The 27999-nt window shown below is 47.2% G+C and overlaps 2 protein-coding genes across 2 annotated transcripts in view; one reads left to right on the forward strand and one right to left on the reverse strand.

Annotated features, from left to right (window-relative positions):
* Window positions 1-27828, reverse strand: LOC140212961 (uncharacterized). Its single transcript, XM_072284078.1, has 4 exons — window positions 27748-27828; window positions 5219-5338; window positions 3552-4962; window positions 1-3436 (listed from the first exon to the last, which is right to left on the reverse strand). Exons 1-4 carry the CDS (start codon window positions 27826-27828, stop codon window positions 3408-3410), a joined length of 1641 nt encoding a protein of 546 aa, XP_072140179.1. The 3' UTR covers window positions 1-3407.
* The window catches only part of LOC126538766 (uncharacterized), a 47753-nt gene continuing 35879 nt past the window's right edge, over window positions 16126-27999 (forward strand). Inside the window, exons 1-2 of the mRNA XM_072289730.1 lie at window positions 16126-16340; window positions 19579-19685. The gene's annotated coding sequence lies outside the window, so the exon portion shown is untranslated. The remainder of the gene's footprint in view (window positions 16341-19578; window positions 19686-27999) is intronic.

The following is a 27999-nucleotide window of genomic DNA, read 5'->3' on the forward strand; positions in this document are numbered from 1 at the left end:
TGAAAACCGGAACGAAGACTCCGCCGACCTGCGGCTGTTTATTGCTTATAAAGGCTTCACCTGCTAGATGGCACCTCCCGATTGGTCCAAGCTTGTCACATGACAGAAGGGGGGTGCGCCATCTAGCTAAGCAATTACAAAACATACATGTGCGATGACACAGAGATCTGACAGGGGGCGACACTATACTACATCATCCCCCCCTGGAAACAAAGCGAGCATACATTGAAACGCGCACACAAGACGCGCACTTAAGTCCAAAACAATTTCAGTTCATTCCCCCCCCATGTTCACACACGCGCACCAGTTGCACACAAAGCACGCACTTAAGTCCACAAATTCAATCCATCCCCGCCCAAGTCCACACACACGCGCACCAGTCTTGGGCACCAAAATATGGGCAGTCACTCAAACAAAGTCCAACACGGAACACGGCACAAAACTCAATGCACCGCAACAAGGAACACATTTTACCTGTGTGAACGAAAAAATGTGAAGTGCCTCCCAAATGTCACAGCGAGGCCCCTAGCCGTGGCATTTCGAAGACTGCAAAACGCTCTACATTCAAGAAACATAATCGTCAAGCCACGGAGGCCGTTTTTTGACACGATGAGGACGCATGCGTACCTCAGAAGAACTTTGGGGGTTGCGACTCGTTTCGGTCGACTTTAAAGACCCAGTCGTCCCACTACTATTTCCCTCCCCCTGGTTGGACAATTGAATGTGGTTGTCGCGCAAAGCTGGAGAGGGTTGCCCAGGAAGCTCCTCTCGAAGTCCCAACAAGTCCTGGGATGCTACCGATTCCCCCACGGAATCAGAAATGATTGCTGACTGTGTAGCCTCTGAAGCAATACAGTCAGATGCACTACTTAAGTGATGCCTATGAAAGGACGATGTCATGCCAGACGAGTCATCGGAATGACTATCCAGGTTTGAATACGAGTACAAAAAATCTTTATCCGTTGTGGACAATGTACTATGTTTTGAATTATCTACTACTGTGGTTAACTTAGAGGCATTCCACGTCTTCCCATCACTGAGTACAAAAGAGGATGGTCCTACCTGGGCTTTAACTGTACGAGGCGTACTGTACTTAAAAAATCTTTTCTTGGCAAGTTTTACTTTGACGGTGTCTCCCACCTTGATACGAGTTGCCTGAGCACCTCTCAGTTTGTCTACATACTGTTTAGTTTGCTGCTGTTTCTGCGAGACTCTCTCGCGAACTTTACTGTTCTGAACCGCTGTGTGCTTAGGCAACCTGAAGTTGCTAATATCTACCTTTGAACGGGGTTGACGACCATGAAGTAGGAAAGCTGGGGAGAGACCCGTTGTAGCATGTGGCGTAATCCTATAAGAACCCAAGAATTCTGAAATGCTTTTCGAAGCATCTCGACCTTCAAGCCTTGCTACCTGCAGGTGTTCCTTAATGACTCTGTTGAACCTTTCTATTTGACCATTTCCCTGAGGATAATAGTTGGAGGAGAAAAAATGAGCGATTCCTTTTTCCTTTAGGTAATCTTTGAATTGTTTTGAGACAAACTGTGGACCATTGTCTGTAACTATAGAGTCTGGCAATCCTTCACGGCTGAAAGCCCAATCAAGAAGCTTAATGACATCATCTGTGGAGATGGAATTAGTACCAAGTACTTCTGGCCACTTTGAGTAGTAATCAACAAGGGTGACTAGATACCTAGGGTAGGACATGTTTAATGGGCCAATAATGTCCATTCCCAATTTCTGCCAAGGCCCGTTCGGCCATTCGACTGGCTGCAGTGGAGCTACATGAGGCTTTGCAGACTTGTCTGCCAGCTTACATACATGACAATGCTTTACATACTGTTCAACAGTGCTATCCATCTGGGGCCACCAATAGCGTTCACGAAGAAGCTGCTTAGTACGTACTATGCCCTGATGATTTTCATGTGCCAGCTGTAGAAATGTAGGTATTAGGACACTGGGTATTACCACACGATCACCACGCATGAGTAATCCGTCTACAAAGGACAATTCTTCATTTACATGAAAGTAAGCTATTAAAGCATTGTCTATGGCTTTCTTAGAAGGCCAACCTTCTGCTAGGCATTTACTGACCTTCTGAAGCGTCTCATCTGTACTCGTTGCAAGTTGCACCGTTTCCTTGTCAACGACTGATGTGACTAAGGATACTATTTCTTCCTCCTGAACTACATTCTGGGAATCTTTTACTGGAAGTCTAGACAAGGCATCAGCTACTAGATTTTCTGATCCTTTGCAATATTCAATCTGAAAGTTGTAATACAGGAGCCTGGCTGACCATCTTGAAATGCGAAGAGGTCGACGACCTGAGTCGCCAGCGGACAGTAATGCAACTACTGCTTGATGGTCAGTTCGAAGAGTGAACCGTCTACCCCAGAGGTAAACATGCCATTTTTCACATGCGAACAGACATGCTAGCGCTTCACGCTCTCCTACAGAATACTTTCGTTCAGCTACAGACAAAGTTCTAGATGCAAAAGCTACAGTTTCTAGCTTGGAACCATACGGTTGCTGTAACACAGCACCAACACCAACATCAGATGCATCAGTCGTGACTACCACAGGCAATTCAGGGTTGAAAATCTTAATGACAGGGGAACATGTAAGATGAGCTTTCAACTGATTGAAGCTACGTTGTGCGTCATCAGACCAAGCAAAATTTTGCCCTTGCCTGAGCATGAGGCGAAGCGGTTCTACAAGTTCTGCATAATGATCAATGAACTTGGCATAGTAACCAGCTAATCCTAAGAAGGATTGCAATGACTTAATATCTGTAGGAACAGGTGCATTCAGGATTGCCTTTACCTTGCTCTCTGTAGGCGAAATGCCTTCAGCTGAAATTTTATGGCCCAGAAAAGTCAGTTCTCTCACAGAGAAGACACATTTTTCATTCAGTTTCATACCACTGTTTGAAATGCAAAGCAAGACTTCTCTTAAATTAGCATCATGCTCAGGTTTCGTCTGACCCCATACCAAAATGTCATCAAGGTAACAGACAACATTCTTACAATTCTGCAAGATTTGTGACATCATTTTCTGAAACACTGCTGGCGCGGATGCCAACCCAAAACAGACACGCTTGAACCTGAATAAGCCTTCATGAGTTATGAATGTGGTGAGATCTCTACTACCTTCTTCCAGTAACAGCTGGTGGTAAGCAGATGCTAGATCCAGCTTAGAAAAATATGTGGCACCATGAAACATTTGCAATAACTCTTCCACGTGCGGCAAAGGATACCCATCAATGACAATTGCCTTATTCGGTTCTCGGAGGTCAACACAGAGCCGGATGGCTCCATCCTTTTTGCGCACCACGACGAGTGGAGACACCCATTCAGAAGCCTCGACGCGCTCGATGACGTCGCAGTCCTCGAGACGCCGCAGTTCATTTGTCACCTGGTCACGGAGAGCCAGGGGTAGCCTGCGCAACTTGGAAGATACAGGTTTCATACCTTGCCGCCGATGTATTCGGTGCACGAAGTTTTTGACGAGTCCCAACTCGCCACTGAAGAGGTGATCAAAACCCGGAGGCACACCTGTGGGGCTCTGTACTGGAGGAAGCGTAGCCAGGCAGCATGTCAGCGAAGTACCGTCGATTTGTATCCCCAAGCGCTGGATGGCGTCAAGACCCAGCAGTGATGTTCCTGTGGACGTTACATGGAACGTGACTGAGCACGACCTTTGAAGAAACTGGACAGTGGCTTGGAAAAGGCCTTGAATGTCGATGCGTTGCTTGGAGAAATTCCTCAAGTCCACTGCTGCTTTTGACAGTCTGTGCTGTCGACCAAAGTGCTTTTCAAAATCCTCGGCCGTCATCAATGAGACAGACGCGCCTGTGTCCACGAGCAGCCGCATGGCGACGTCGTTAACTACGACCGGGACTTGTAAATCCCTTTTAGCTTCCAAGGTGCTCACCGTCAAGACAGACGCGGACGGCTGTCCTGCGGAAGTTGACGAAGACCGCGTCTCTGCGGAAGAGACGTGCTGGACAGTACGGGTTTTTCGGCATACTGATGCAAAATGACCCAACGTGTGGCAGGCGTTGCACCGCCGGTTCCTTGCGGGGCAATTCCTGTACGTTGCAACATGCTTCGTACTGCCACACCGGTCGCATGAACTATGCTCGAAATTAGGGTCCTTCGCATCCTGTGCTTCATTGCGGGTCCCGGAGGAGCCTCGCGGAAAATGTCGATCATCTGGGCGGCTTCTTGGAAGACGGCGGCCATCTTGGCGGCTCCTCGGAAGAAGTCTGCCATCTTCATGGCCTCCTGCACTACGTCGGCCATCTTGGCGGCTCCCCAGAAGAAGTCGGCCATCGTCATGGCCTCCCGGACTACGTCGGCCATCTTGGCTCGTCGATGGAGCGCCAAGTTGAGCTGCCTCAATTCTTTGTATTTTCTCCGAGCCGAACGCGCGGTTCGCTCGATGTAGGGCTTCTAACGAGCGTCCAATTTCCTCTGCCTTGTCCAAGGTCAGGGTTTCGCCGTGAGCCAGCAACTTTTCGCGAACGCTGACGTTCGCTACCCCATGTATGATTTGGTCTCGGACGCGCTCGCCATAGGTTGTGCCGAAGTTGCACTGTACCGCCTTCTCCTTCAATGCGGTCACGAATTCCAGGAATCCTTCTCCGTCGAACTGCTTCCGACTGGTGAATTCGTGCCGTTCCGCCAGGACATTTGTTGACGCGGCGAACAGCCGGTCAAGCCGCTCCAAGAGTCTCGGAAACTCTGATGCTGGCGGGACCGCATCACTTGACGTTGACGCTGCGCCGGTCGACTGCCTTGCTGCTTCACTTGACGGTGACGCTGCGCCGGTTAACTGCCTTGCTGCTTCCTGCTCCTCGTCTGCGAAGTACTTCCGTTGTCCCTCACGCCCGAGAGCGCTGACGAGCGCGGACGCTCGTCGCGCGTCCGTCCAGTCGCCACCGCCGGCCGCTTCGAGGTGGGCCTGAAAAATTTTTTTCCAGCGGTACCAAGGGATTAACGGTGGGCCGGGCACTTCAAGAAAAACGGGAAGGTTCGCCGTAAAAGCCATGCCGGGTAGCGTGCAGGAGACAGTGCAGGAGGCAAGCCGGAGCTCGCCGCAGGAATGGGGCAAGGAAGAACAAGGGGGCGAGTAGGCCTAGGCTCGGAAGCCTCGCGACGCCAAGTGCGTCGGCGGCGTTTGCCTGCCGTGCGGACACGGGAAGGGTCGCTTCACTTACGAAGCTCGTTGGTGTCCCGGGGCTTCGGTCGGAACCGCTGCGGGAATCCCATCTTCGTCGCCAAAAGATGTTGTGTCGGCAGCGGCAGGCAAGCGGGGGGCCCCGACGGCGAACGCGCGGCTAGCGCCGGCGCAGTGAAGGAGACACGGAGCTAACTGCTCCCGATGAAAACCGGAACGAAGACTCCGCCGACCTGCGGCTGTTTATTGCTTATAAAGGCTTCACCTGCTAGATGGCACCTCCCGATTGGTCCAAGCTTGTCACATGACAGAAGGGGGGTGCGCCATCTAGCTAAGCAATTACAAACATACATGTGCGATGACACAGAGATCTGACAGGGGGCGACACTATACTACAATCAGTCGTAAAGGGTATTATGGGTAATTCAAAATTTTACACACATATGTGTTTATGTTTACGTTCGCACTCCTTGCGTAATAAGACTCCCAGAACTTCCACAATAGAAAAGTAATTTACAACACACAAACGCAAAGAACACTATATGTCTCGTTTTCAACTCGGCCGTCATGCAAATGACATATAGCGCGGAAAAACGTGAACATGCTGTGTGTTAGCGTCGTAAACTTCATACTAGGCAAGGAGCTGGCACACCACAGTCCCGCGACAGCCGCTAATGAGACCAAGACGGGAGCACATGTCTGTGAACGCGCAAACGGAGCCACTCTGCTCTTCCGCCACCCCCACTGCACGGCTGCACCACTCGTTTCAAGCACAGCACACCAAACACACATTCAGCGCTGAACAGTGGGCGGTCGACGCAGTTGCATTTACATGACTTGCAGCGAGCAGCACATGCCTCGATGTCCGTTAAGCAAAGTCGGACACGGCGACGCCACACCGCGGTTCGCAGAACTTCGCTGCCGAGGCGCTAGGCCACTTCGATATTTTAATTGTCACCACCGCCGGGTTCTCAAGAAAGCACGGGTCACACAACGCAGATTCTGTAGCGCCAGAGCTCATCGAGGCCAAAGCCGCATTGCCGCACCGCCACTACTCACGGCTTTCCGCCAAGTGACACAGAACCTACAACCAACACACAAGCAACGCACGCACGATTACATGAGCAATGTTGAACAACGCGCGGTCCAGAGAACGATCACGCCGAGGACGAACACGCCACGGCGTCGCTCGGCGCCAGCATCGCGCCTTCTCAAAAATCCCTAAACGATGCTGTCCCTAGGCACCTAGGATCAGGTCACGTGAGGGATTTTTGTACGACAAATAGACGCACGCCGCTCGACCAAGGCCCGTTGGGCCGTCAGGTCAGAGCAGCCGAGCAGGGCTGCCTCCCAGTCCTCCCGGGAAGGGTTGGGTAGGGGGGTTAGATTTGGGGTTTTTTGACATGCCCATACCATGTGGAAAATGTCTGAGGACTTTTCCCCACAGTGCGGACACTCCCCCGTGCAAGCGGGGTCAAAGTATTTTAAGGCTGCCGGGCACAGCAGAGTTTTGGTATAAAGGCGAAGGAGAATGCGCTCCTCCGCCTTTGTGAGGCCCGTACAGGGCTTGGGATAGATGGCATGGCCAGATTGGTAGCGCGGTGAGGCAGTGGGTACGGCCGCCCCATTTGGTGATCACTGTGTCTAAAGAGGCACCTTAGCAGAAAAACTGATGGAAATTTCTACAAGTCTGTTAGAAATATGTATAGGTTGTGCAGGTCCTTCTATGAGTCTGATATATATTCCTACCTGACCCACACAGCACTTTACCAGATAGGTCTCACTGTGCTGTCTACAAGACCAAATAGGATCATGTATCAGTCTTTTAAACCAAGATAGAGATCGTCATACAACATACAGAAATCTAATTAAGGCACTGATAAAGCATGTTAGAAATAGCACACACACCGGTGCCCACACACCTGAATTAAGAGATGTTTTTAAAGTTAACTGAACATACGAATCCGAACACATTGCCTGCCACGTGAATAGATTAACAAACACAGTTGGGATATTAGAGCATCAAATGAGAATGAACTGTGTAAACTGTTAAATTATCAAAACTTTTTACAGCTTGTATGCAGATATATATATTCTAAACATGTTTCAACATAAATTAAAGCACACGTTCACAAAGCACAGCAGTGTTACTTAGTCCGTGAAACTACGTTGGGGAAGCTGCATGAGAAAAGTATCAGTCAATTTTTGTAGCAGGTCTGCTCCAGTTCTTTTAATACAAAATTGCACTTACAAATTTTGCGAGACCAATGTGAAACATTTAATGCATATTCAAAACAGGATTACTGTTGAAATAAAATTTATTTGCAAAGGCAAAACAAAGCACTTTCAAGACTGTGGATACTAACTGCAGCTCTAACATGTCAGGCTAAGTTTGTGAATGCCATAAATTAGACACTACCAACGTGTGATTTCATTAAAAGTTCTTCCTGGGCTAGTTGGTGCATACTTGATTTGAATATTATAACAGCGCTAACACATGCATCCACAAAGGAACAAGGACGAGACACAAGCGACATGACTACCAACATAACCAGGGTTTATTTTACACTCCATTATCTAAAGAATAACAAGCAACTTTAGCCACATTTAAACAAACACCTAAGAGCTAGAAAAACACAGATTGAAGTACCAACATCACCATGCCCATTTGTGCTCACAGATATGCTGCATAGAACGCCATGCATAGTTGGTACATGTTTTTATCATATTCCAACTTCATATGAAGCTATTTTTTCCAGACTATGCGCTTTTGCATTCATCCCAAAAGTGCTGTGATATGTGACAGAACACAAGTGAGCTTGAGCAAAAAGAACAAACTGGCATGGCACACTGACAGGAAGCAAGGAAACAGGACAAGCATCGCTATTGGTACAAGATCTACAGCAACACATCAGAACATGACAATACAGCAATATTATTTAAGCAATAGCGAGTACAGATCTGAGAACTTATTCAAGTAAGAACATGGATTTACCATTTTTAAAACCACATATTCATGAACAAGAACAGCAAAACATCAAGCGCACATATTGCAAAATCAGAAGACACAATTCTTCACTGGGTGCTAGTTCAACCACCGCATGTCGAAATGTGTAAGAGCAGTTTAACCTGTGTAGCCTTCAGCACGTGACAGCAAAGAAGACTATCAGCAACAGGCTTCATATATAGTGTTTGGAGTCTTTGATTCAAACCGTAATACACTGTTAAAATAAAATTTCGGAGTTTGCTTGTTTCATTCAGAAAAAAGACAGTGTCTTAGTCATGCCGCCACAGTTAACAGATAAACTTGCACCAGCTACATTGAGTCAAAGGAGAAAATAAAGTGAGGAAGACAGATCCATGGTGTGAAAGTGATGCTGTTGTATCAAGTAGCACAACTGCTCACTTCAGGCATCATTCAGCTGCTTTCCATGCCTCTGCATATAGACGGAGAAGCTTTACCTCTCCACTATGTGCTAGTGGAGCACTGTTTTTTCACTGTGATCACCCACTCAAGGCAGTCACTTGGTTAAGGAGGGTCCTTTGCTACGCGTAAGGACACTGACCCGAAACCATGCATAAGTCTTGTAAGTGTCATGTTTTGGCTACCACGACTGTTCATTAGCAGCTGCATCCCTACTGCCAACATGCAGACCATGCAATTCCCCAAGTACTTGCTCAACAAGAGTACAATAATGAAGAGTGGCAAATTGGGCTAGCTGGTTCATTAGGAAAACAAGAAGCTATCGCTAGAAAAAATAAAAGCTCTAGAATTTTGATGGCTCTGGCTTGTTTAATATATCCAAACATCAAAAAGCTGATTCCTAAAGAATGCCGTAAATTTAAGCGTGGTGCACTGTCACCAACTTCTGTTTTTTAAAGCTACAACATGTTATTACCACATAGATATTCATGTACCATGGCTGAAGACATACCACTATTTATCGTTACCATGTCTTGAGCATGGGAAGAATTAGTCTCTTTCATAAAGATTTGGTATTGTCTATACAAAAATATTGTGGTCTATTTCTAGAAACACATAAAGGTGCATAACTTCGCTGGGTGTTACGTAAACTAGTGGCTCCTCTCTTCTGACACAGACTGAAAGGTGCTTTGCATGGAGAATTTCAACAGGAAATAGTTTCTGGCATTGCAGAATGACAAAAGAATTCGCTCCAGTAAGAATTCTGCAAATGAGAAAAAGCGCACCTGGGAAGCTGACAAATGCACTGTTGTTAGTCTTTATAGTCCAAGTGTACTGGAGAGAGTGGAATGTTCTTCGGTTGAGGACCATTCAGTAATATTCAGTGACACTTGTTGAGTCACAGCCATGGTTGTGGACTACAGCCTGTTTTTCACGTTCATCTAAGTTCAGGCACAGCTCTCCTGTGCCAAACAAAACTGTCTGCTGACCAGCTCTCCTCTCCTGTACAGCAAGAAAACTGACTGCTTCTGGTGAAAGATGTAAACTAGCTTTAGTTGCCTGTAACTTTCAAGCAAGTACATAACGTTCCAATATTTGTAAAGGAACACCATTAGCTCGGCTGGCCAGTTTTACAAGTCCATTTTCGCCTTCAAATACAAATGAAGAATGCGACCAAAGAGGTCCTAGTTTAGCCACACCATTAGGAAGAAGCAGAATTTGGTGTACATTGTATGTCATTGTACCCAATTCATACAAAGACTGTGTTCTCACAACAAACTCTGAGAGAAGATCGGATGATCTCATTATGTCATCTGAAGCGACGATGTCCAGTAGAAGTATATAGATACCCTCCACAAGCAAACTGAAATGTCTGACATACTTATCCGGCAAACAGCCATGAAGGCATGGTAATGAATAATGAAGAACCCACCACTCCCATTCACTAGCTTTCCAGATTGTGAAGTCTGACAATCTTCGTGGTGTACGTGTGAACCAATTAGGTAGCTTGATTGCCAATAACCTTCTGTTTAAAGATGCTAAACTTTGTCGTGAACCAATGTAAACATCTATTCTCTTTTAAATGTGATCACATTTTTATTCTTTTTAAGCTGTTGTATTCTTATTAATCAGGAATCCGACTCCTAGTTCTCGTCTCTCCGCTAAGCCCCGGTAGCACAGGACATGCCCGCTTTTTAGCACTGTATATGCTTCTTTTGGTCTCCTAACTTCACTGAGCCCTATTATATCCCACTTACTGCCCTCTAATTCCTCCAATAGCACTGCTAGACTCGCCTCACTAGATAACATTCTAGCGTTAAACGTTGCCAGGTTCATATTCCAATGGCGGCTTGTCCGGGTAGAGTATATATGTTGTTTAGGTTTCTTTCAATAATCTTTCGTTTGCAAATCCTGGGCTTCATATTTGATTTATATGTATTGTCTTTTGTGATAATATAAATACATTATTTCTGACCAGGCACGTACCCAGGATTTTTTTTCGGGGGGGGCCCACCACCTCCATCATCATCATCATCGTCGTCATCATCATGATCATCAGCCTGTTTTATGTGCACTGCAGGACGAACGCCTCTCCCTGCGATCTCCAATTACCCCTGTCCTGCGCCAACTGATTCCAACTAGCACCCGCAAATTTCCTAATTTCATCGCTCGACCTAGTGTTTTGTCGTGCTCGATTGCGCTTCCCTTCTCTTGGAACCCATTCTGTAACCCTAATTGTCCAACGGTTATCTAACCGGCGCATTACATGACCTGCCCAGCTACATTTTTTATTCTTGATTTCAATTTGAATATCCTCTATACCCGTTCGCTCTCTGATCCAAACCGCTATCTTTCTCTCTCTTAACGTTGTGCCTAGCAATCTTCGTTCGATCGCTCTTTGCGCTGTCCTTAACTTGCTCTCAAGTCACTGCCCCATATGTCAGCACTGGCGAAATGCACTGATTGCACACCTTACTTTTTAATAATAATGGTAAGTTTCCAGTCAGGAGCTGGCAATGTCTGCCGTATGCGATCCAACCTATTTTTATTCTTCTGTGAATTTCCTTCTCATGATCAGGGTTCCCTGTGATTGATTGACCTAGGTAAACGTACTCCTTCACAGTCTCTAGTGGCCGACTGGCGATCCTGATCTCTTGTTCTTTTGCCCGGCTATTTATCATTATCTTCATCTTCTGCATATTAATATTCAACCCCACTCTTACACTCTCTCTGTTAAGGTCTCCAATCATTTGTTGTAACTCGTCTGCATTGTTGTTGAATAGAACAATGTCATCGGCAAACCGAAGGTTGCTGAGATATTTGCCGTCGATCTTTATTCCTAAGCCTTCCCAGTTTAATAGCTTGAATTCTTCTAAGCACGCAGTGAATAGCTTTGGAGAAATTGTGTCTCCCTGTCTGACCCCTTTCTCTATAGGTATCTCCCCTGCTTTTCTTGTATAGAATTAAGGTAGCTGTAGAACCTCTGTAGATATTCTTCCGCGAAGGACGAGTCAGTAAGAAGAGAAACTATTTACAGATTATATTTACAACAACGGTTGCAGCGCTGACCGGTTAGATTCACAGCGCGAGCCCAGTTCGTTCTTCCTCCTCTTTTCTGGAGTGATGGCGCCCACGCGCATCGTTCAAACAAACAAATACCACACGCATGTAGCAATACTTTCCAAGCTTTTTACGTAAGCGTTCTGTACTCCTTGATTACGTAGTGCCTCTATCACTGCTGGTATCGCTACTAAATTAAATGCATTTTCGTAATCTATATAAGCCACATAGAGAGGCTTATTGTACTCTGCAGATTTCGCGATAACCTGATTGATGACATGGATGTGATCCATTGTAAAGTATATCTTCCTGAAGCCACCCTGTTCCCTTGGTTGATAAAATCCAGTGTTGCCCTTATTTTATTGGATATTATTTTGGTAAATATTTTATATAATACTGGGAGCAAGCTAATGGTCCTATAATTTTTCAATTCTTTAACGTCTCCTTTTTTGTGGATTAGTATGTCTGCATTCTTCCAGTTTTCTTGGACCCTTGCAGTCGATAGACACTTCGTATAAAGAGCCGCCAGTTCTCAAAGCATTATGTCTCCTCCATCTTTGATTAAATCGACTGTTATTCCACCTTTTCCTCCTGCTCTTCATCGTTTCATGTCTTGCAGGGCCCTTCTGACCTCATGGCTAGTTATAGGAGAGTTTCTCTATCCTGGTCATTACTGTTTCTAAGTGAGGTATCGTGACTCCTCTGGGTACTGTATACAGGTCAGCTTAGAATATTTCCGCTGCTTTTACTATATCTTCGAGATTGCTGATGATATTATCCTTCTTATCTTTTAGTGCATACATCATGGTTTGTCCTATGCCAGGTTTCTTTTTTACTGATTTCAGGCTGCGTTCATTTTTTACGGCTTCTTCAGTCTTTCTCATGTTATAGTTTCGAATATCAGTTATTTTCGCCTTGTTGATGAGTTTTGACAGCTCCGCGAATTGCGTAACGCTGTGCGGCCACCAGTCCCATACAACCGCGTAGAGCGCAGGACTCTGCGATTCTAGACGTACTGCGCTCACCGCGATAGGTTAGAAAAACACCCACATAAGCACAGCAGAGAAGTGGCTACGTGAGGCGGTTCGACCAATAACTGTGGAAGCGTCATTCAAAACAAGTAATTGTTTTCCACTTCTGGCGGCCTTTTCTCTACTTCCTTTTTAAATAAAAAGATGTTGATGCATAAATATTCTCATAAACAACGGTGAACTTTTTTTATTATTCGCTTTTGCTTGCAGTTTGGTTGTTGCCTTGGCTCTCTCCCTTAGTAGATCGCTTAATTTCTCAACTCCTTGCGATTTTTTGTTTACAGTTGCCAATTTTGCACGAAAGGTGCTATACAATTAGGGAAAAACAGACGAGGTATCGGGCGACAGTCATCTTGCTTATGGGTTTAAGGGTTATTGCAGGGTCTCATGATGGACGCTCTTGCACATTATTTTATTTCCCACCTTATCTAACCCATATCACGTGTATATGGTTCCGGGCATCTGCCAGCGTCGCGGCGAGCCGTAACTCGAGGAAATAATGAAGCAAATGGAAAAGTTAAACGCAATTGGCATTTTCTCCGGCCGCAACTCGTTCTATGAGAGTACAGACAAGCTGAGTAACAGCCGTATCCCTCTCCTGGTCCCAGGATCTGCCTAAACATAGAAGGTTGAACTAACAAAAGCAGCAGCTATGCGCGTGACGGTTGAATAGATGGTGACAACTGAACGCATCTCGAGTTAATCGCACGGGTGCGGAATCTATGAGAAAACTGTCCTTCACATTACAAGAGATGCCGATAACTACCGCCATCTAAAAGGAGTGAAAAAGGCAGCATAATGCTGACCGATGAACAGCTGCCAAGTATCAACACTGATCTGGCGGCACTTTAGGAATGTGTGAGGAGTGGTGGCGTACGTGGGTGGGGAGGGGGGGGGGTATGCCACTTGATTTCGGGGGGGCCCCCCCCCCCCCTGGGTACGTGCCTGTTTCTGACTCACTTTTTTGGCAATCGAGGAAGCTTGCTTCTCCTTGAAGCACATTACACCTATACAACACACATAGATACTGATAGACTATAGATCTGACAAACTAATACCAACACGCTATTACACTAATAACAAGAATACACTAGTAGACTTGTACAAGCAGAATAGCACAGATACATGCAGAATAGAACTAAAAGAAATTTTATCAGTTTATTCTATCAGCTTTTTTGCTATGGCAAGGTTCTGACTGGTGTTGTATAAGTCACGGGTCGCTTTTTTCGTCGCGACGATAGATAGTATTTTTCACAAGCACTGCTCCAGGAGGTCACATGTAACCAGCAAACGGAGGCCTCACGCGAGCACCTAAGGTTATAGTGGCGGCGCAGGATCTCTAGGGCACCCAAGGGGTAGCGGGGGGATCAAAGTTGGAAGCAGGGCGGCCCGTGGGTTGGAGCCGCGGAGGCCGAAGCGTGCCAGGGGGTGCTCGCATAAAAAATTGGCTGACAGCCGATCTTATCCACCCGTGGCACTCGCAGGCATCGGAGAGCCCCAAACCACGGACCAGTCCGGGTTCTAGCTTTGGTGTCCCTGTAGCCGTTTCGATGTCTTGGACGCGCCGCCAATAATGAGAAATAATGACACGTTTTTACAAGTAGTAAAAAAAAAAATACGTTTGAATAAATATGATTACGTCCAGCCGTCAACATGTGATGCGAAGTTCAGCCCTACCACGTCCCGCGACTTCTGCAACGCTAGTAAGAACTTTGCGTCTGAAGGTACGTCGGACAGACTTTCTCGTGCCTGCGGCGCTGGTGCTGGGTCACACCGGCGGCCTTTCAGCCACTTGCGGTTCAACCGCGGTTGCTAAGGCAAATGCAAAAAAAGTCATGACTTTCCATATATGCGGTCCGGGCTCTACTACGCTCGCTACTGCTCCCACAGAAACATCTGTGATGTTATCTACAAGGTACATCGCCGTGAAGAGCGAGAAAGCTACGATCCTTCGCCCGCTGCTTCGCCTACTTTACCGCGCTGGCAGCCAGCGTCCGAGCGATGCCGGCACGCCTAGGGACAAAGGCCTACAACACGCAGTACCTAGGCAGAGTCATATGTTGAAGGAGCATAAGCCCCCAGATTTTCTCTCTCCCGCCCGCTCTTACTCGCGCTTGCGCACAAACGACTGGCGATCCCTCAAACAGCGTTGCCATCTGGTGAAATGGGCCACCAGATTTCGGAAATCTGGTGAAAATGTAGAGCTCCTGGTGGCCAGGCCAACAAACTACTACACCAGACAAAATCTGGGGATATCTGGGGAAAACCACTCTACCGAAATTACCGTCCACCCGCGCTGCTCATCCAAACATTTAACACTAGGTAGCGCCTGCGGCCGCCACGATTCTAAGGCCTATATTTGTATTGGTTTATTCCTCATGAAATCCCTGTGTTGCTCTGCTACTGCTACACTCTTACAACGGTTGCACCCTTTGGGGTGTATATTTGTCCCACAACAATAATCGTCATCTGCCTTGCTTGCGTTTCCTTTCCTGAAAACTCGGCGCTCGCTACTTTCCTGTCGAGAATGCTGCGTCACACTGATAAGGCGCATGCCGTTCGTGAATAGAAAGTACCGTGCTCGCAGCGTTAAAGAAAGGAAACGCGGGCAGCACGGATGACGATTATTGTTGTGGGACAAGATACGCCCCAAAGGGTGTAAATTTTTCTAAGAGTGTAGGCTACAGTGAACATATAAAGCTTACTGTAGCTAAGGTTTGTGCTACCGTGTGATGCTAGCGCTAGGTTTCAACGAACGTATAGTTATAAGTCGTTTCAATAGACGGCACCGGCTGTTCTAGTGGAGGAATGAATTTACCGTGGGAAGCACGGGAAGAGCAACGCCGGGCCACCGGCCCCATCGGCAATGCGTCAAGTGGCCAGCCAACACACGTGCTGACGCTCCGCTCGTTTCGCTGTCACAAAAACCTGTTGCGCAGGCCGTCTTCGACGGGGAACTTCCCGAGGATTCTGCAACATTCTGGGCTAGAATTTTCAAGTTTAAAAATGCCATGGGGGAAAAGCCCTACCAGGAACTTGCATTGTATGCACTGGCATGTCTTTCTTGCCCAGTGTCGAATGCAGTGGTGGAGCGTGTCTTCAGTCAGGTGACGTGTGTTAAGACGAAGTACAGGAACAAAATGTCGCTGAAAACTTTGGATTCCATTGTACGAATTCGCACAACGTTGACCTCTAGAGAGGGGTGTTGCGTGAAGTTCACTATCACAGACGATATGCTACGCAACAGGTTTCGTTCAGGCATCTACGATGCTCCAAGGGATGTTTAAAGGCTTCTCATCGTGATTTTATATAAATAATAAGATGAGTGCTTGACGAATGTTAATTCTTGGTTATTCTTGTGCATTTTAAGGCAATTTTATTTTCTGCTGAAATCTGGGGAAACTTTAGCGAGTTTCTGGTGTCGTGCCGACTTTCCAATCTGGCAACGCTGCCCTCAAATGAACGTCTCGTCTGCAGGCGGGCGACTTTGGTTACAATGCTTTCATAGAATAAAGGACTGCTGTCGGAGGAAGCCTAGGGCCGTCATTTTTATTCCATGGGGCCATCGTCGGGCCTCCCAGGGCCTGTTCCATTGTCAGTCCCCGTTGTCTAGCTGCCCATGCTACCTCAACGCATCTGGAACAAAGGTGAAAGTACTTCTCGGAGTGTGTCACTATTACCTATACTTTTGCCCACACTAGAATGTAGGAACAAGCGCGTTTGTGAATTCGTGCGGTATTACGTGGTCTCGAAATTTCAGATGGCGCGAAACGGTTGCTGCAGTCTTGCAGAGATCGCTAGATCATGGATTCGTGCCTTCGATAAGCACTTCTGCAGTTCGTATGCGCTGCCCCTAGTTGAAACCACGGAGTACCACCGTTTGCAATGTGCAACAGGCGTGTGTTTAGTCGTGATGGGGAAAAGGTGCCTCTTCCCGCGCCAACACCTGTATATGCACTGAACGTATACAGGTGTATATGCACTGAGCGAATGTTTTCTCCACCTTTATCTGATTACTCTAGGCTATGCGTCTTTTATGTGGATGTCACGGGATGGTTGTGATATTGTGCACAGCAGTGGTCACGCACATTGCTGCATTTCTTTTCCTTAATGTTTAATTGTGCTGACCGCTCCAGCTGAAGCGTCAGAACTTTCCATTTGTTGCTCTCAGACAGTGACAGTACGTTTCCTTCATTTGAAGCTTGTTAGCAGCTCATATATGTGCGAGCCGTGGAGTTGTGTCATGCTATGTGCACGTGGTGAGCGCGGAGGTACTCACTCACCTGATGGGGCCGTGTTCTTAAACGTCCGCCTTTCGTGATAGTTTCGCCGCCGTGATAATCACTTTCGATAAATCAAGCGACCGCTTACCCGTGACGTCAGCACGCACTACCAACACGCTTTCGAACACTTAACATCGCATGAGAGAGCGCACTGTGCGAGTGAAGAGCGGCTCGAGTGTATTGTTTTCGAGTGTAGTGGCCGCAGTACGCGGTCTGCACACTGACTATGGTTGGCTACGGCCGCTTTACGTAAAATAAATGGAAAAGGAAGTGTGAATTGTTTTATTTTAATGAATAAATTGTGCTATAACGCGATTACGAAGCACAATTTAGGTGATTTATTAAACGACACGCTTTGTTTCTACGTGTGTGTGTCAGCCATCGGGCACTGCCAGAGGGGCGTCGTGCAAGCACGGTACCCTATGTTAAAAAATGGGTAGAGCTGAGCAAAGACGAAAGCTGCCCTAAAACACTGCCACCGACACTTGTCACTTCCACTAGGCAAAACAATACACAACACAACCAATAAGCAACAAATATTGCTGCCATGTAATGAGGAGGGAAGATAACCGATGGTCATTAAGGGTTACGGACTGGATCCCAAGGGAAGGGAAGCGTAGCAGGGGGCGGCAGAAAGTTAGGTGGGCGGATGAGATTAAGAAGTTTGCAGGGACGGCATGGCCGCAATTAGTACATGACCGGGGTTGTTGGAGAAGTATGGGAGAGGCCTTTGCCCTGCAGTGGGCGTAACCAGGCTGATGATGATGATGATGATGATGATTGCTGCGAAAGAACACATGTAAGACGCCACCAAAAAGAATACTTTAAATGACCACCTCTCTTCCCTCTACTACACTCCACCAGCAACCGAACGGCAAAAGACGTGTTTGTTTATTCAATATACGTCCGAAGCACCGAACGACACCATGATGTTAAAGTGACATAGTCAGGAACTGCTAGATGGCACTAGTTATTTTCTGGTTTTGCCAAAACAGCCAATCTGCGCATGCTGTTGCCAGAGGCATGGCCAACGCGATAGTATTGTGGAATGCGAACGTTTCAGAGTATGACCCCTGCTGTCACGTATGTGTGCTTTTAAAGGCAAACCTGCATGAATGCACGAATGAGCTCATTATACCTATGTCTGTTGCTTTCTTTGTTCATGTAATGGCATGTTTGTACACACAAAAGAAGAAACACTTGGAGGACACTTAAGCTTTGCCTTTGAGTGGGACGCAATAGCATTAAGAAATCCCCTGACTGTACACACTTTCCACTAACTGCAGCTTATGTAACCGTAATGTTTTCCTGGAAATGCTGGTAGTGAACGCTATGCATGAAGGCGAGCTTTCTGTATATTTTTTTTGTCCCCCCCCCCACGGCTGGTGCCGCGGATGTGCGAGGCCAAGTATCATCTGGATGGCGTTGCAAGGAACCGAGCGCATCGCCCCGCTCCTACTAAGACAGTCCTCAAACGGCAGCTGGAAAAGGGGTTTCAGTTTCTGAATAACAGAATTTTATCTCGTATAGTCAAATTACAATCTGATTCTATCATGTCTCTAGGTTGTGTGTAACTCGTACTTTACGAATTTTATGATGTATTTTACTTTAAGAAATTAAACTAGTTCAGTAATACTTATGCGCCACGCGGAGGGCCTGCGTGGTTCGGGATGATTTTTCTCTAATTTACAATGCTGCAGTGCAGAGACAGGATTTTCTGCGACACAGGGCCCTTAATCATATCGTGTCAAAAGGAGGGTGAAGAGGAGGACTTCGTGTATGGTCTGGCAGGCTCACCCTACCCAGTACTTAGTGTCGAGTCTTCTAAATAAACGTCTCCCACAATATAACAATATATTGACATGTGTGCCTGTTTATCTTTCTCGGGTGACACCCTTTTTCACTGGCTAACAAATGTTAAACGTCATTGCTCAGTGCAAGACGCACATGCATCATTTAGAACTTACGTGAATATTATCATTGATTCCATCTGTTGTGTGTGTCCTCACCTAACCTTGTATAATCAGATTGCATGTGCGACACAAACTGTGCAGTAGTTTCTGGAAACCGCGCGGGCACCAGCGATTGCACTGTAATTTTCGAAGAGTGATATATAAAAGCCGATGCGCTTGACCCGCTGATCAGATTTCAACAATTGCTGACTGTGTTTGCTGCTATCGTTCTTTGAGTGTAGCCTGTTTTTGTGGGCACAAGCTCGCCTAATAAACTAGTTTCATCTTTGACAGTTTTGCTGCTGCTTTCTGCACCATCACTATTAAGTGACATCATGTGTGTAACTTGTTCGTGTTCTTAAATGTTCGATTTCCACGATAGTTTCACTGTCGCAAGGACTAGATTACACAGGTAGTGTGTCTGCCTTAATTTTTGTCTGTGCTGTTTTTAAGATATCAATTACGAACTACCCAGACGAACTCTACACACTTGTGATGTTTACAGCTAAAAGAACTTTTTCCCTAGTTGCATCAGGGACGTATATTTCACTTTGTGGCAGTTATTGGTGAAGTGCTCTAGGCCCATATCCCTGGATGTGTTTACAGTCATTTGTCTAATTTGTTTTACTGTGCTACTGCTGTCTTTACAGTTCCTCCTGACGTTAGTTGTGCCCATCAAGATCTAGCCTATCTCTGCTTCATTGACAACAAATAGCCACAACTACTGATTGCTGCTGGTTTGCTCAATCCAGATCTGGTATGTATATCCATTTGCTCAAGGCATGCTGCTGTTTGTGATACTTGAGCTGCTCCAGTAAAGGAGGATTGAATTAAAAGTGGTTTGATTGATGTATGACACCCTATGCCTATTGTGCTATGCAGGTGGCAAGGCATGTTCAGATTAAGCCACTAAGGCTGGCCATTTATCTGTTGGAAGTTCCCGCAACACATTAAATGCACATGTAAAATTGTCTAGGCCAAAATGCTTGGAATATTGTATTGCACTTAATGCCTTATACCATCACAAAGGACACAGTGGAAGAACAATCCAGAAAATTTTCAGCCGTACCGAGACAATAAATCGTAGAGAAACAATTATCTTGCTAACCACCAACGATTGTCTCCATCTGTGAGCAATTTTCCTGTGGCACTACTGTTGCTGCTTTCCAACGTCTTTTGTGTCTGGTGCACTATCACTTGCCAGTTGCGGCCTCAATGTTTGACTCATTGTCATAAGACTGTGTCTATCTGTACAATGCAGTTGGTGTGCCCCGAGCGATGCCTGTGAATAGCGGCGAAAGTGTTAGTATAGTATTACGATATTAGCGGTAGATACCCGAGAGACGAGCCGCTGCGAGAACGACGACGAAGTGGGTCTGTGCCCTTGGCGCGAGTGAATGTCGGCCTGGCGCTCTGGCTCCAGTCCAGTGTAATAAATAGCCTGTAAATAGCCTCTTTCGTCTGTGTCTTTCTACACGTAACATTATGGTGGAGGTCAGCGATCCCCGTCCTCCCCAGTTCTCTATCGGCCCTCCTCGTCCCCGACAGTCCTTTTCTACCACATCTCGCTGCAACCCGTCCGAATGGCGTACCCCTGATGACAGACCAATCTGCTTCCACTGCTGTGGCATCGGCCACGTCGCTCTTCACTGCCGCAACCGATGGCCACCACCTCCTTGTACATACGCCGCCACTTATTCCCGCACCTTTGGACCTCCTGTTCCCTATGCCACCCGCCATGAACCCACTGCCGCTGAAGCCCCTGCTCCGAACCTCCACTACAGCCGCTCGCCCTCACCTTGACGCCGTCAGTCTCGTTCGCCCCAACCCCGCCACTTCTCTTCGCCACCTATCGCCTCCCGGGCCCAGCCGGAAAACTAGGCACTGCAGCTTCTGGAGGTGAAGCTGCATTGTCGACACTGCCCTCAAATCCTCTGCTCACGTTTAAACACGAACCAAAACCTTCTTGACGTTGACGTTGATGGCTATCCTGTCACGGCACTCATCGATACAGGGGCACATCTTTCTATTATGAGTGCTACCTTCCGACGACGACTGAACAAGTTCTTCACACCAGCGTCGGCATGCGTCGTCCGCGTTGCGGATGGCGGTACTGTGCCTATCATCGGCATGTGTACGGCACGTGTTAGCATCGCCAGCCGCCACACTCCTGTCCTCTTCACCGTGATTGCTCATTGCCCCCACGACCTCATTCTCGGCCTCGATTTTCTCTCCGCGCATTCTGCTCTTATTGACTGCTCTGCCAGTACCCTTCGCCTTGAGTTGTCGATTCTCGCAGGACCTTCTGACGCACCCCAGTGCCGCCTACACCCCACCGGCTTTATTCGCCTGCCGCCAAAATCAATAGCCTATATTGAACTCTTGTCTTCCCTACCAGTCTCTGATGGCTAGTACCTCGTCACTCCTCTGCCCGACATTCCACTACAGTATGACGTTACCATGCCTCACAGTATACTTACTATTACTGCGAACCGCACTCGCATACGTATCTTTAACTTTGGATTGGCAAAGCAAATTCTACCGTAAGGTATTTGCCTTGTCAACGTTGATTGTCTCGGCGACCATCACGTGGCAGCGTTATCAACCGATGCTTCTTGCGAGCTTAGCAGGCCCATCGTGCCTGCCTCGGTCGCCGATCCTAAGATACAGAAAATGGTTGCGACGTACCTGTCTTCTGCGCAGGCTGAAGACCTTTACCAAGTATTATCGTCCTACAGATATATTTTCGACTTCGACGATCGCCCTTTAGGCCAGACGCTCGTGGTCAAGCATCGGATTCTTACTGGCGATGCTACTCCTATTCGCCGACGACCGTATCGAGTTTCTGCGTCAGAACGCCGAGTAATTCAAAGCGAAGTCAACAAAATGCTAGACAAAAAACACCATTGAGCTTTCTTCGAGTCCCTGGGCGTCACCTGCAGTGTTCGTTAAGAAGAAAGATGGCACGTGGCGCTTCTGTTTATACTACTGCCATCTGAACAACATTACTGATACCCCTGTCACACGGGCACCCGCGAACTCCATTGAGCATGAAACTCCCTAACGGAGATTGACGGCAATGGAGTTGTGGCCGTGCTACACGGCACACCGCGAGCTTTGGACGGGCGCCGCACGGGGTACAAACGGCGCTGCTGCGCTTACTTCCATGTGCAACTGTTCACATATACGGTCGCCATTAAAGTAATCTATGCGCATCTTTTTAACGCAGTATGTAATAATATAAAATCACAGTGAGAATCTTTGCGGTACGTTACCGCAAGACTTGTTTTCCAAGCATAGCGAAGTTGCAAGCGATGCTGGCCACACTGTGCTCTTGCTTTCGTGCGTGGGCAGAGCGGGTCACGTTATTGGGCCGGTGCGCTTCGAGTTGTGATTCCGCTGTGTAATCGCGCGTGTCTGTGTGTTCGCGGTGCGCCGTGATCGCTCATGGTGCGTGTCACCGGAGAATTTTACCCGTGCGGCTTGAACGATACGTGCGGCTCCCGTGCATATAAAAACAGACAAAATGGCGGAACGTTTCCCGATGCAGCGTGGCGAAGTATTGGTGTAGAGAGTACAGGTGCTGATGCCCTTAAAAAACAAATTAAAACTTCCATTATGTGGCATATATCCCAAGGCAAAAAAAAAAATAACGCTCTAATTTGTAAATGAACCAGTTACGACGATTTTACTAGCGTGGTTTTCTGCAGAACTGTAGCTGCCTGGGAACGAGAGTACTCCATCCAACCGTAATGGTCATTGCCGAACTCCCTTCGCCCAAAATCTCCATTTAACTTCCTTGGCGCAAGGGAGACCGTGTGACACGGAGCGCAACTCCATTGGCGTAAAGACGAAGAAGTTCAATGGAGTTCGTGGGTGCCCGTGTGACCGGGGTATAAGAAAGACTACCCGCTCCCACGTATAGGCGACGCCCTTGACTGCCTCCATGGTTCCAGCTATTTCTCTTCTATCGATCTTCGTTCTGGATACTGGCAGATTGCTGTTGACGATATGGACAGAGAAAAAAACCGCGTTCATCACATTTGATGGCATATACCAATTTAAAGTAATGCCGTTTGGATTATGCAACGCCCCTGCTACCTTTGAGCCTATGATGGACTCCTTGCTCCGTGGTTTCAAATGGTCCACTTGTCTCTGCTACCTCGACGACGTCATCGTCTTCTCGCCCACGTTCGACACTCACCTTGAGCATCTAACAGCTGTACTTGATGTATTTCGAAAGGCGAAGCTGCAACTTAACTCGTCGAAATGTCGTTTCGGCCACCGCCAAATTACTGTTCTGGGCCACCTCGTTGATGCTTCCGGAGTACAGCCTGATCCCGACAAAAACTCGCGCTGTCCGAGACTTTCCAGTTCCGAAGACAGCCGCAGACGTTCGAAGTTTTGTCGGGCTATGCTCGTACTTTCGTCGTTTTGTTCAAGATTTTGCGGCAATTGCTTGACCCCTCACTAATCTTTTGAAGAAAGGCGTACAATTCTCGTGGGGTACTGCAGAAGCCGCCACCTTTTCTCGTCTTGTCACTCTTCTCTCCTCACCACCCATTCTCGCCCACTTCGACCCTGATGCCCCTACAGAATTGCGTACAGATGCCAGCGGTCATGGCGTAGGTGCCGTCTTAGCCCAGCATCAGCGTGGCCAGGATCGCATTATTGCTTATGCAAGCTGCCTCCTCACACCATCGGAGCGCAGCTGTTCCATTACGGAACGAGAATGCCTTGCTGTAGTCTGGGCGGTTGCGAAGTTCCGTCCTTACCTCTACGGTCACCCTTTTTCCGTAGTCACTGACCATCATGCTCTCTGCTGGCTCTCATCCCTAAAAGATCCTACAGGCCAGCTTGGTCGATGGGCTTTGAGACTACAAAAAATTTTCGTATTCTGTGGTCTACAAGTCTGGCCGCCTGCACCAAGACGCTGACAGCCTGTCGCGTTACCCTGTTGACGACCCTGACTCTTCCAAAATTACCAGTGCTGCTTGTGTATTCTCTGTGTCACAGCTGCTTCATTTAGGCGACGAGCAACGTTGTGACGCCAACATCAGAGGTCTCATCGACCATTTTGAACACTCCGGCCGACGCCACTCTACGCCTCTTCGTCCTCCGTGATGGTACTCTGTACCGTAGTAACCTTCATCCGGACGGCTCTGAGTTCCTACTTGTCATACCTAAACACCTCTGCTCAACCGTTCTAGAAGAGCTCCACGACGCACCAACGGCAGGACACCTCGGCGTATCTCGAACCTATGACCGTGTACGTCGCCGTTTTTTCTGGCCGGGCCTTGCTCGTTTTGTACGACGTTACGTCGCTGCTTGTGAACTTTGCCAACGACGCGAGAGGCCTTCCCAGCCCCCCGCTGGTTACCTGCAGCCGCTCGACATCCCTGCCGAGCCCTTCCATCGTGTTGGCTTAGACCTCCTCGGCCCATTTCCGGAATCTACATCAGGAAACAAGTGGGTTGCAGTCGTGGCTGACTACGCGACCCGCTTCGTTGTAACCCGCGCTCTTCCGACCAGTTGCGCAACTCACGTTGCGGACTTCCTTCTACATGATATCATTTTGATGCATGGTGCTCCGCGTCAATTGCTAACAGACTGTGGCCATACGTTTTTGGCGAAAGTCATTGACGACATCATGCGGGCCTGCTCCATTCAGCATAAATTTGCTACCTCCTACCACCCTCAAACGAACTGCCTCACTGAGCGTTTGAACCGCACCCTTACAGACATGCTATCCAAATACGTTTCAGACGACCACCGTGACTGGGACCTGGCTCTACCCTACATTACCTTTGCATACAGCTCTTCCCATCTCGAAACTGCCAGCTTTTCCCCGTTTTACCTCTTGTATGGCCGCGAACCGATACGTGTGGAGTGCCTGTTTACAGGATTCCTCGCCGAACACAACCTACCCCTTAGTGTCAGTGACCACGTTGGGCCTCTTCTACGGAAAATGTTTCTGAAATGTGACGAGGCGAAGCGTTAGGGATGTGGATGCAACTCTGAAGAATGCGGAGGTGGCCAACTTGAAATTTATTTCGCAGGCATCGCTTTCGAGTCTTCGTTTCTTTATTCAGCGTTTCCCTCAGCTGCTGCCCCAAGATTCCAATGAATCTCCTGAAGACGCTTTAGATGCTCTTGAAGCTGAGTTTGCCACTCTACAGGCATACAGTCTTCCAGAAGACATCCTGAATGAAGAAAGGTTGGATGTGCAGTGGTCTATGGTTGGGAAAATGAAAAACACTGATGGAAAGCATGTTTCACTGAGTTGCTAATGTGATGCTGGATTTACTCCTGATACCACATAGCTACGCAGTGTGTGAGAGTATCTTTAGCACGGCGCGAAAAAACTAGGACTGAATTGCTTTTATCGATGTGCAACACAACCCTCCAACACCTGCTGCTAGTGAAGGGCTGTCAGTCTGGACTATGTTTTGAGCAAAGCTACTCCGACGAATTGAGCAAAGTCTGCTACTGCAAGGTCCCTGCAAAAGGACTCGCCGAACACTGCCTGAAAGTTTGAACGAAACAGCCCCCCCACCCCGGTTCCACTGGAAGTTTAAACAATAAATGCAACTCCCCCGTTGGCGCGAGTAAAATGTCTCCTGATTTTTCATCTCGCCAGGTTGGCAGGTATGCTATGTTCACATTGATTGGCGGGTCGAAGGAGGCTTGAAGGTCGTGCGCAAGGTGGATTAACTCTTTGAGGGTTGATTTATTTCACCATATGAAACCGCCCAGGGTCGATTATTTTTATTGCAGATTCCAATTCTTCTTAGGGACTTATTTCGAAAAAAAATGTTCCGTAATTTTTTCTAGGGTGACTGTAAAGTGAGAAAAAAAATATTTTGCGTTGGTATATATGTACTCTTCATTCATGAATAACAACAGTAAAAAAGGAAATAAACGTATAAGAATTAAAATTCTGAGACAAAATTTTGAATTAAATTTTGTTATAGTTCAAGGCTTTGAAAATGCGCACACGACAATATTTCGCAAGACTCAAATGTTCCTGCTCTTACACTAATATGTGCATCCATAGCATAATCGAACTGCGTAGGTGCATGCACTCAAGAAAAACTGTGATTGTGTGCCTGTAAAAAAAGCAAAACATGCGACAAACTTCCGCTAATCTTCATCTTATTGCCAACCAGAGGCAATTAGTTTTCGCGAGTCTAAAGAAAAAAAAAAGCAACGGAAACGCATGCACGGCGGCAACCTGCCTATGTGCACCCCTGTGAGCACTAAACGAGCGAGAAAGAAGCAATCACCCTTTGAGCGTTTAGTAATGAGATAGCCATCAGTTTTGCAAGCACAAGAAGCCGAAACCACCCGCAGAACAAAACCCGACCCGTCACCTGCCCGCCCGCCCGTGCGCCAATGCACGAGCGGTATTATATAGACGCGCGGGAGCGAACTAGCGCTAAAACAAACCATGCAACGAAAACTGGGAGAAGGAGGCGCGGGAACAAAATTCCCTGTATTCCCACATAGTGGCAGCACATGACAGAAAAGAGAAAGTTTGGAAATTGGCGTGCTTTTTAAACGTACAGACGGTGCCGTAAATATACAGCATCAACCATTTTGGACTTGTTCGCAGCGCCGTATATTTACATCATTGACCCTCAAAGGGTTAATGTGCTGGCATCATCTGCCTTCTCAACGTTGAGTACTATAGATGCATTACAACACATGTTTATCGGGCAGTCTAGAGGCAACAAGCATAGCGGTATGTTGTAGTCAGAAATGCCTTCAATAATTTCTGTTCTGTGCTTGGTGCCCTGAAAAATGATCACTGATTAGTATGAGATCAAGGATGTTGTTTGCCGAACCTTGCTTACGCATCGGTTCTAGGATTATTTGGCGAAGATTAACGGATAACTTTAGGTTCAAAAAGAATTTCTGAAGAAGATGATGTGTGATGCATAGTTACCCAGTCCACGTCCGGAATGTTAGTCTCCCATAAAGATAATTCTAAAGTTGAGTTAACATATCTGTGTAGAAACTCGTGAATGGCAGAAATGCTCTGATCACCTGACGAGGGGCTTCTGTAGAAGCAACCCACACAAATTGTAGTACTGTTACAAAGAAGCCTGCAAAACGTGCTTTCAGCACCCGACCCATCTGGCAGTAAAACAAATGGGGGGGCTCTTGTTTATCATAAGAGCCACTGCCATGGGAACACCGATCTTTGCGAATGACTGAATAGTTCAGTGGCACGATTTCATGGCTGGAAATATGCGGTGAAAGCCACATTTCCGTGACGGCAACTATACCAGGTTCACGATCAGTTAACAGGTTTTCGAAATATTCCATTTTGTTTAGAAGGCTTCTTGCATTTACATTTATGATGGTTAGTTGTTTGATCGAGCTCTTCCCCACATCATTGGCGGGCTGTTCATTTCGCTTGCTTCCGCTTCGTTTCTTTTTTTTAGGGGTACATTGTTATCGGTTTCATCACTCCAAACAAAGGCGCGACTGTTAATGTGCAATTTGTCGAAGGTGAGCAAGACTTCATTGTGTTTGTTGCGATTTTCTTTGGCACTGTTCCACAGTTTGTTTCTAATGTCTCAAATTTTAGGAGAAAAATCTTCCCCAATGGCAAATTTCTAGCCTTTAAGTTTAAAACCTTTCTTCAATATTGACGATTTGTCATGGGAATTTAGAAGTGTATAATTTTAAAAATTACGTCTTTTTCGTTTGCGGTCTGCCTAACCAGTCTGCCTAACATGGCACAAACGTTCGTACCGCGGACTGATCTCGGCAGGTGATGCCGTGGACGAGCATAGCCCTCCACACCTCACGCCACCCTGGCCCCGCTTGGAAGTGCAGATGAGATCGCTTGATGAGTTTCCCCTCCACTCCTCCTCCACTTTCCTCCTCATGCACCCTTCTTTCATCTACTGCTGCACTCTGCATTCCCTTTCATCTTTCGCTTGCACTTGTTTTCTCGGTCACAAGGCATAATGCCGCCAACGCTTTACCCAGGAATCGGTGTTCGAGAGCTGCGCAGTAAACCTTGAGCCCCTAGATTCCCCCGATAGTTCATGCTTGCT

The sequence above is a fragment of the Dermacentor andersoni genome, chromosome 8 (genome assembly GCF_023375885.2).
Source record: "Dermacentor andersoni chromosome 8, qqDerAnde1_hic_scaffold, whole genome shotgun sequence".
Taxonomy (NCBI): Eukaryota; Metazoa; Arthropoda; class Arachnida; order Ixodida; family Ixodidae; genus Dermacentor; species Dermacentor andersoni.

Coding starts and splice junctions, on each gene's coding strand:
- LOC140212961 (XM_072284078.1), bottom strand. CDS start 27,828: ATGAGGAGGAAAGTGGAGGAGGAGTGGAGGGGAAACTCATCAAGCGAT. Junction 5,339..27,747: donor CCAAGCGGGGCCAGGGTGGC/GTGAGGTGTGGA, acceptor CGCCGGCGCTAG/CCGCGCGTTCGCCGTCGGGG. Junction 4,963..5,218: donor CCGGGACACCAACGAGCTTC/GTAAGTGAAGCG, acceptor AAAATTTTTCAG/GCCCACCTCGAAGCGGCCGG.